General features: G+C 35.2%; 1 protein-coding gene across 1 annotated transcript; it reads left to right on the top strand.

Moving 5' to 3' along the window:
- The first annotated feature begins 1,398 nt into the window (after window positions 1-1,398).
- Window positions 1,399-2,387, top strand: LOC113273732 (peptidyl-prolyl cis-trans isomerase FKBP43-like). Its single transcript, XM_026523360.1, has 4 exons — window positions 1,399-1,511; window positions 1,641-1,714; window positions 1,816-2,067; window positions 2,184-2,387. The coding sequence occupies exons 1-4, from the start codon at window positions 1,499-1,501 to the stop codon at window positions 2,199-2,201; spliced, it is 357 nt and encodes a 118-aa protein (XP_026379145.1). The 5' UTR covers window positions 1,399-1,498; the 3' UTR covers window positions 2,202-2,387.
- Window positions 2,388-10,483: the final 8,096 nt, after the last annotated feature.

Below are 10,483 nucleotides of genomic sequence, written 5' to 3'. Positions count from 1 at the left end.
AAAACCCTAATTTTGCTTTGAATGAATTTGAGAACTCTCCATTTAATTAGGGTTGCCGTTGTTTTTGTGGTGGTGGTGATATCAATGTCGACGATGATGTTGATGTTTGCGGTGGTGGAGGAAGGTGGTGGTGTTGGTTGTAGTTGCTGTAGATGTTGACGGTGGTGGTTGTAGTATTGTCGATGGTGGTGCTGATAGATCTGGTTATAGAGATGGATAAACACGATGTTGTCGACGACATTGGTGTTTTCTGGTAGTAGAGATGGTGGTGGTGGTGTCGATGTTGGTGGTGGAGAAATTTGATGTCTGTCGATGGTGATATTTGGTGTTTCTGGTTGTGGAGGTGTGATTAACGGAGGTGGAAGAAGATGAAGGCGTTGGTGGTTTTGTTGAAGAGAGAAGAAGAACGAGTTAAGGTTTTGGTGGACTGTGGCAGGGTAGTTGTGTCCATTTCAATTAAAAGATTCTTTTGGTCATTCGACCCAGACAAAATCTCTAGCCGTCCATTTGGCCCAGAAAACATCCATTTTTGGCTATACAACCCGTTTTCTGAATTGGTAAATGGAGTTCATATTAATCAGAATTTCATACTATTGATTTCGAATTCAATAAAATTTCTTGCACATACCATTTTTATTTTTTGTTCTTTTTTTTTTCCTGCACATACGAAGCGTGAAATAAACGAAATTCACGAGCCCAAGCCAAAGGCACACGGGCTCACTGCATCAAGAAGATATGCATGGCGAATAAGGTGTTTTGCTCGCTGTTTGAATTTTTATATTCCCGACATTGGTTGACACAAATCCTTAACGTTAAAAGTATTAGAGATAGAAACCATACTTGTATATGAATCAAAGTTCAATTATAATTTTTTTTGGAGCACAGTCTCAGACTGAGCTTGGCAAACACTCAGTTCCAATTTGAGCACTATGCCAAGCTCAAATTTAGACTGACCTTGATGGAAGAGACCGTTTCAGTTGGAGGTCTTTCATTTCCATTGTAGGTATCAAATTCTTTGTGGCGGTAGTCAGTGTAACTTACACCAATTGCAGGATTTTAAGCATCAAATGTAATTAACCTAGGCAATAGTCCTTGTTTCCCAAGAACTAGGCCCAAATTTATGGCTCCCAAATTACAAAGTGATCGTGAGAAAATGAGTAGTCAAAGGAAAATGTATGAAAAAGATCGTCGTAATAGTATCCCATAACCTTGGCAATAGTGTTTGTTCGATTGTTTCCATTATTTTCGGCAACAACATCGGCCCTTGAGTCTTGACCGTTCTTGAGAACGGTAACAGACGGAGACTGTTTAGGGGTCAGTTCATTGTTCAAAACAGGCGGAAGTCTAAAAGCTAATGAGAGATATTACTCGCCACCTATATGGCTAATAAATCTGTTTGTAACTTAAGGGCTTGAGCTGTTTTTCTTTAGGGTTTTAGGGTTAAACAGAGGCTTCGTCCGCATTGAAAATTCTTGGTCGGAATCCAACAGAGAGGCCAATGACTATTTGGGGTTAGTGCTTTTTATCTCTTATTGTTATCAAACAATTTGATAATAGTCTTATATTTTTGCATTTTGTTAGCCCGAATGTTGAGGTTGTTTAACTTGATTTTGCTTTTAAAATGATTGAATATATACCAGGAGTTGAATTAGAACCAGGAGAGACATTCACTTATCGCTTCAACAAAGCGAACGGAAAGCTACATATTTCTCAGGTTGGATATCCAAATTCAATCAATATCGATCAAAAAAGCAAACAAATATTCGTTCAAGTAAATATGAGAAATTTATGTTTATATGCAACTTGATTTTGCAGTTAACTCCAGGGAAAATAATAGATGATGATTGTTTAGATGATGTAGTTGAGCTAAAATGTGAGGTTGGAGATGGTGATCAGACGCCCATCGTCTTATGTAGGTTCTCTTACATGAGGCAGCGTGTGTCATCATATGCTCTAAATTATGAATTCGGTGAGGATGATGGCGGGTCACCATTTATGTTACTGGCAATTACAGTATTCATCTTTCTGGTTATTTTCTTGGCGAAGGTGATGGTTGTCGAGATAATGGTTAGTAACCTGCTTAATTAACTCATTTGTATACAGAACTTTGATTATTATTATTTTATTGGCGATTAGTGTTCATCTTGGTGAAAGTCCTAACAATCAACTATGATTGTGCGCAGGTTCAATTGAAGAGGTGAACAATGAGATTATGAAGACTAATATCAATAAAGAGGGACTTGAAATTTCGGTATCTTTGAAGATGAAGTGATTTTATTTTTATGTTTGTGTTTTTCTTTTCGGCTTATAGGTTGCTCATATTTAGAGCTAGTACTGTTGTCCCTTGGTTGTTTCCTCCACCGGGCCAAGTTGTCGTAATTTTGTGTTCTCGCAGTGGAATTCAGTTTATGCATGCTTAACTTGGTTTAATTCACCATTTTTTTTTATTACATAGATTGGATTTGTATTTTGCTCTTTCAGTTATGTGACATACTCTCCCGAAGAACTTTGAAAGTGTTCATGCTATTTTACCGCAAAAGCTGAGATCGGATTAATCATGTTTAAGATTCTTAAGAAAACATTAGTAAACCAAAAGATACATTCTTTATATATCATTTCTCGATCTAAGGATTACGCATTTAATTGACTGGTGGAATGCAGAGCACGGACACTTGCAGATGTACGTTATATCGACTACCGGCCCATTGATAGTTTTCGAAAAAGTATGCATTGAAAAGGAAAAATGGTACTAATATCTCTTAGTATATATAGAGCTTGTTGGCTGTAAGTTTTCATTTCTTAAAATATTAAAGTTCACCATCTCTTTAAGAATCACTTCATCAGTACAGAAATTTTCTGCATACTACAATGAGCATTCATGGTTAGTTTTTTCTTTTCTTTTGTTTTACAGTATTACTGTTTAACGAGTTTTAGCTCTCTAAGTTTATCTGATTTTTTTTTTATGTTGATCATCAGTAATGGAAGTTGAGACTCATATTTCGCCTCAACAGATCAATCAAAAAACATCAACTTGCTCAGGTTGAGTATTTTTATATTATCATACTTCGTAATCTTTTGTCTTTGTATGATCTCATTTTAAGAACTCTATCAGAAAACCAACTTACTTTCTGATTCTTGTTCAATTTTGGCTTTAAGGAGTTTAGTTTTCAGATAAAAGAATTGATAGCATACACACCTTTTAATTACAGTTGGTTTTTGTTGTTGCAGAAAGTTATCGTCATAATGATTTGTCCTCTCATACAATACAATGACGGCATTCACCCGCTCATTTCTACCAACATGGACATCAGACTGTTTTCGTGTGGGGAGACAGCAAAAGATACAAAGTACTTGAGAGAAACTTGTTATTTAACCAGTGTAGCCAAGGTTTAATTAGCCTGATCTTGCTGTTTTCCACATTGCTTGTTATTTTAGTTAGATCAAGCAATTACGGTACAAATAGGGGAGCAGATGGTTCTATTTGTTGATGATTTAGTATCTATCTAGATCCTTAAGAGTGTATATTGACCTCTATACTTGTTTGTAATTTTCGTAAATGGTTTCTCTGGAATAAAAAATGGTTCCTACTTCCCTCTTGATTCAGAAAAAAGAAAGATCAGTTGATTTAGCAACTGAGACTAATTCTTACGAGTGATGTAGCTATTTTGCACTATCAATTTTGGTTGGTCCAGTTTTACATGGACTTCGGCCGTCCAAAGTGCGTTGATTTTAATCTGCATCACTGGTCATTTATTGGGCCATACTTGAAGAGCTCCGAACGGCGTCGAGTTTGGCTGGCCGAGATGCAAACCTTCTTGGCGTCTTTTGCATTTGGGGAAATTAGGGGGAGACCCAAAAAAACAAAATTCTCATTCTCAGGACCATAATTAATTTTGGGTACTGTGATACCCATAATTATTTCTGTGACACCCATAATTATATGAAATTATTAAAAACTTCTGCATGACGGATTATGCATCTGCATGACTGAGTTATGCATCAGGGGTATAATTGGCAACTCAATTTGGACATAACATATCTAAAAATCCGCACCTTAGAAATTTACAAATTTTATATGGTTGGAAATATTTTAAAGAGAGCTACGCAACGAGTACAAACAACAATATAAAATTTTTGTTTTTCATGAAAAAATCGGAGGTAATCATCGTTTTAGGCAAAATTTTCGAAAACTTGATACATAACCATTATGCAGCCACCAAAAAGGATGTATAACGCATTATGCAGACGCATAACGAATTATGCAACCATTTTCTCGACTGCATAACAAATTATGCATCTGCATAACAAAGTTATGCATCTGTAACAAGTCATGTACCCATTGTTTTCACACCCTTCTTGAGTATAAAAAATTGATGCATAATGCAGTATATATCCAGATTTACGGATGCATATCATGTTATGCATCTATTTTCTCGATGCATAAAAGATTGTGCGACAATTTTCTCGATGCATAATGCATTATGCAGTCATATTTTCGGATGCATAACAGGTTATGCATCCATTTTCACGACTGCATAACATGTTATGTAGATATTATTGTAGGTGCATGACAAGTTATGCAACCTTATTTTTTGTTGGTTTCAATACTAACAAAAATGTTGTTGTATAACGTGTTATGCAATCATTTTTCGGACTGCATAACACGTTATGCAACAAATTTTGTAGATGCATAACAGGTTATGCAACTGTTTTTAGAGTTGCATAACAAATTATTCAACCATTATGGACAACAGCAACACCAATACATCTGTAGCTTTCCAACCAAAACCACCTATCCCTTTATTTCATCATCTTTACTTATACTACCGTCGATACTTCTTTTTCTTCTGGTAATGTTGTGAATTGTATACTTAAGTTGAAGATCATCGTAATGGAGGAATATTTACTAAGAGCAACAACTAATTGGTTTGATGGGTCAACAAAAGATGATGCCGAGTTAGTAAGAGAGCTTTACTGCCATATACAAACCCATGATATCTGTGCCATAAACCTCCTTATCCTTGTTCATCTCAGGCTTCTAAACCACGCCCTGAGTCCTCAAACACAACCGCAAATCATCCCAGCAGTACACGACTTAGAATGCCATCATATCTGCCTCCTATTGTTATATCTCCTGCACTGACTCTCTGTAAATGTTCATCAGCATCCCTGGAAAACAGCTGCAAAGAACCATAGCAACAATACATATCTTAAGACTGAACTTCAGCTCAACATACAACCAAAATAAGTCCCGGACTTGGTCATTCCAGCCTCATTCCTTGCTTGCCTGAACTGCCCTTTATTCAACAGCTCTACTTCCGACGTAGCAGCAACACCAGCTCCTTCGCCTGAGAAAAACTTGACCAAACCCTTACAAACTTGAGGCACACCGCTGTCAACACTAATCCAATTCGAATCCATGTAAACAGTTCATCATTCAGTTGTATAGAAGCAACATTTTACTGCTGAAATATCAGCTCAAATCGAACCCAGTTCAGCTCCAAACTAGGCTGCAAAACCACCAAAGCACAGGCACATCTCCTTTTTCTTGTTGAAATCGAAGTGCTCTCAAAAACCCATTGCTTCTACTCATGAACAAATCTCAATTCCACTGACATCTTCACCAAACAGCAGCCACCATTTCGATACCCAAATTGACTTGCAAATTGAACTACAACCACCAAAACACAGCTTCTACTCAGGTCCAACTATTGGAGATATTGAGACAGCACTATCGGTTACAGGTCATCACCAGCAGCAACACAATGATGAATCCAGTGACATGAGCATCTCAGTTTATTCTCTTCCTCAACTGCTCAAACACTAAACCCAGTTTCATATTTCTTCACTTAAAACCCCCAATTCACAACATCGGCAAATTATCTTCTAACCCTTGAAATTCATCTGAACCACCATTTTTCTATTAATCATCTGTTTCTCAAATCGCCGCTTTGAACTAAAATTCACCACCATTTCCATCTGAATCTCAGAAGCAGATTCAGAATCCGAGCTTCAATTTCTGAGCAACTCTTCTCTTTTTCTCGATCTGTAGCAGCATCAATTTCAAACCCTAGATGCAGCAACAGAGAAGATATTAATCACAAACATTAACAACATCACCATCTTCCAGTTCTAACTTGATTTCTTCATCGAAGGCAACGACAACCCCGGCTATATAATCTGCTGGTAATTTGATCGAAACACTAAAGAACCCATGAAGATAAAGGTCTTGTGAGACAAATCCTGAACCTGCACCAGATATTTTAACGATTACTTCACAGTTGGAGGAACAGGAAAAAGAACTGAAGAAGAAGTGTAATTCGACCATTAAAACAGACGAAAACATAATTTTTGAAATTGTGGGTTTGAGAATAATTTTCTTCCAGAAAATGGGTGCGCGCCTGTGTTTTTCTGAGCGTGGGTTTCATAGTAGAAAAGTCTGGGAGAATGGGTCTCCCTGTAGTTTTCACTTTACATTTATCCTCCAACAACTAGGGGTGAGCATGGGCTGGTATGGACCGGTTTTCACCTCATCCGCATCCAATCCAATTCACTAAGAATTTCAAATTTGGCATCCGCATCCAACCCACATCCAACGGATTTGCTTCTAATGGATGCACGGATGAACGGTTTGGGTACGGATAATCTAATGGATTTGTTTTAGCTAAAATTTATGATGAAGAAATAAATAAACATAGATGACTTCTTATGAAGAAGAAGGAGGATCCCATCACACTTTTATTATCACACTATCTCACATGTCAGGCGTCATTTTTGCGAATAAAAGCCAAATCGTAACCGATTCGAAGTTAATATTTTGCGGACATGTTCTTCTTGCCAAGTTATACATACCTACCAAAAATGAACGTATTGCGAGACTTATAACACCACCATCTACTACTTTGAAAATGAGCCGTTGAAAATTAACGGATTTCTGGCCGTCGAAATTAAGACCGGTAGATTGTGAGGTTTTATATTTCGGAATATGCTCATTTTGGTAGGCATGTAAAACTTGGTAAGAGGAACATATCCCCAAAATATTAGTTTCAAATCCGTTAAGGTTTGATTTTTATTCGCAAAAATGACGTCCAACGTGTGAGATAGTGTGATAATAAAAGTGTGAGGGGATCCCTCCTCTCTTATAAAACCTACACAATTTATATATGTACACAAATATAAAAGTCTCATGGACAACACTCCAAGCAAACAATTTAAGAATTTCTAAACTACTTATGTATTTTCTAAAAACTACATAAATGCCCTTAATCTAACGGATATGGATGTCCAACGAATTTTCAACGTTGCATCCGGGACCAATCCGTAATCCGTTGGATTTCAAAATTCTCATCCGTATTCAACCCATTAGCGAATGGTCCGGACATCCATCCGCAAACATACGGTTGGTCCCGGTTAAATCCTCGGATTACGGACGGAATGCTCACCCCTACCAACAACTATTAGGGTTTTCCTATCTTCTTAAAGAAAAAAAAATCGAAATTTCAAAATTTTGTGTGTGCAGATCACTTTTAAGAAGATGGTCATCAAAACCCGTATCTTCTCCAATAATCCAGCTTCTTCGAACTCAAAATTGCACCACACTTTGAATAATCCTCCACAAATCTTTTCAACCCCTGGAAACCATTTTCAGAAATTCAGCGGAGAAGCAGCAGCAGAATGTAATTTTGACGATGATTATCTGGAAAGAGAAATTTCTGAAGTTTCTTCTGGCCTACAAATTTAATGCCTTAATGGAAAAATTGGGTCCGCATCACCTGGAGTAGAAAAGAGATCGCATATTTGAAAGAAGACGTTTATGAAACCGTGGCTTTTGGGAAGGTAATAATTTCTGATAGCTTTATTTTATGTTTGGTGTTACAATTTCTTCCCTCTTATTAAATCATGAGAGTCCCTTTCTACGTAGTATGCTGCAGCAGGAAAAAAAACTTGTTGGAGACCACCTCTTTTGCATGAGTTTAGGGACTTGTGTGATGCTGGTGGTACGTTGGAGGACCAGATTGCTATGCCTGTGGATGCTGCTGCTGCAGTTGTTGCTGAAAACCTGGCAAACAATACCAATCAGGTTACTTCTTCTCGCATCTTCTGTTCTTAATCAAGTTGTTTGCAGTGTGAAATATTCGTCTCTTTTATTACATTGTCTGCTTAAATCTAAATTTGGGCATGCTTACTCTTAGGTATTTACTTGATACTCCTCTGCTTAAATCTAAATTTGGGTATGCTTACTCTTACGTATTTACTTGATACTCCATATGGCATGATCGATTTTAGTCTCTACTTAATTCTTAATCCATATGGTTTCTCATACCTACCTCTATGTTATCCAAAATTAAACCCCTCGATCAATAGAATTCCGCCAAGCGTCCTCTCCAGGATTACTAATGTTCAAAGCTCTTTTCTTAGAAAGTAGGTATTCTAACCGTTCAACATGGGAGCTTATATGACTTAGGGTTTCAAAGGTTTGATGTATAGAGTTTCTTGATAAACATAGACTTTACTACCTAATTTTAGACGAATACAAATCTATGTGATAAAATAATAATCTACCTAATTTAGATAAATTAATCGTAAACAATTCAAAGTTAGTTAGATTAATGACCAAGAAATCTAAATGTGATAAAAACCCTAATTCCATATATGTATATATACATTTGTACGTAAAAAACTCACGTACTAAAAAATACACAACATCTAAAGTGTCCTAGAATTTTATACAGAAGTCATGACAAGAGGTAAGGGATTAGGTTCAAAGAAAAAAAAACAAAGGTATGATATCTTAAACTTAACACTGTCTCACCTTATTTTTTCATAAAAACAAACAAAATAACAACAACAAAAAAATATACAGAGGTGGATGATGAAACAAGTGACACATCAAATGAACCAAGTGAAGCAGCCATGGAAACAAGCAAGTCATGGGGTTCAGAAAAAAGTACGATATCTTAAACTTAACACTATCACATCTTACTTTTTTCATAAACACAAAATAAAATAACAATATATATATATATATATATATATATATATATATATATATATATATATCAAGAGTATAAAGCACAGTTTGGCTAACTTTGCCTATGTAAGTGGTGGTTCAGATTTGTCCCTTCAAGAGATACATCTAAGGATGTAATCGTTTGTCATAAGTGATGGTTGTGATTGGGATTAGAAATGCATCTAACGGACATAATTTATCATGTCGTTAAGGTTCCATAATTCTTCATAATAAATAGCCTAATAATTTTCCATGATAATATTTATTAACTATCAAATTAAAAATGATAATATATAAATTATCCTACTATTGATGATAATTAATATATTTTTATTAGCTAGTACTTAGGATTAGTTTGGTATTGCTGTGAGCTTTATAAAAGTGTTTTTCTGATGTACGTTATTGTGTCGATCTATGTAAAAAAAGCAATTGAACGGTTTCCATGACGAGCTTTGTAAAAAAAAAACAATTGAATGGTTGCAAATTATAAACTAAAGCTAAAACTATTTTAAAAAGCGATCAAATTGTGTTAGGAAAAATATCAGGTCCAGTTATAATTAGTGAGAAAATGACAAAAGTAGACATATCTCTAAAAATTGTTTATTCTATTTAATTTTGCATATAATATAAGCTAATTTTCTACTATTAGAGTACATATATGTAATATTAAATTTACTAATTAGTATCATTACTAAAAAGTATTATTTTCTTAACCACTTTTAAAAGTCAAAAATTTCTTAATATTTATTGTTGATAAATAAAAGTTTGTTTCAGTGATACGATATGACATAAAATGTAGTTTGAAAATAAACAATAATTATTTTTTAAAGAATAAAATATAGCGAATAAAAGTTGGTGATCATATATAGACTCAAGGATAATTTTTGTGAGTTATAAAAAAAGATGGGATAGAAATGGAAAATAAAATATGAAATTATGGTGAACTATATTATTTGCTTTTGAAGGTTTTAAAAGCTCCTTCTCCCTCACTTTTAAAATTGATAGATTTTGGAAGTGTTTTGCATACAAAACACTTTATGAAATGTTTACCAAACACTAAGATGAAAAAATATTGCTATAAATATGTTTTCAAAGTACTTTTGTTTTTAAAAGCAAAAAAAAGTACCAACTTAGTTAGATTGGGTAACAATTATATAAGTGGACCATAGTGGCGGTGGCAAGTATTGGTGCCCAATGAGTAATTTCGCATCGTCACACGTATTTCTTGATAAATGGTTTAACGTTATTTTTAACCAATGATGATGGATAGCGAAATATATTGTTAGTAGAGCTTATTGTTATTAGGTTAAGTACTTGACGATTTGACTTACTAACTAATCATGGTTTTATTATTTTTATGTAAAGAATAACCTCACATTTGGATGTGTAATGTCGTAGAATGTAATGGCCTGACCATCTACCGATAATGTCCTCACTTAGCCACCGCGGTCATCTGACAGTATTGGGTTTCCA

This window comes from Papaver somniferum, chromosome 4 (genome assembly GCF_003573695.1).
Source record: "Papaver somniferum cultivar HN1 chromosome 4, ASM357369v1, whole genome shotgun sequence".
Taxonomy (NCBI): Eukaryota; Viridiplantae; Streptophyta; class Magnoliopsida; order Ranunculales; family Papaveraceae; genus Papaver; species Papaver somniferum.
The sequence above is the reverse complement of the archived record's forward strand: the minus strand, read 5'-3'. Positions and strand labels throughout refer to the sequence as shown.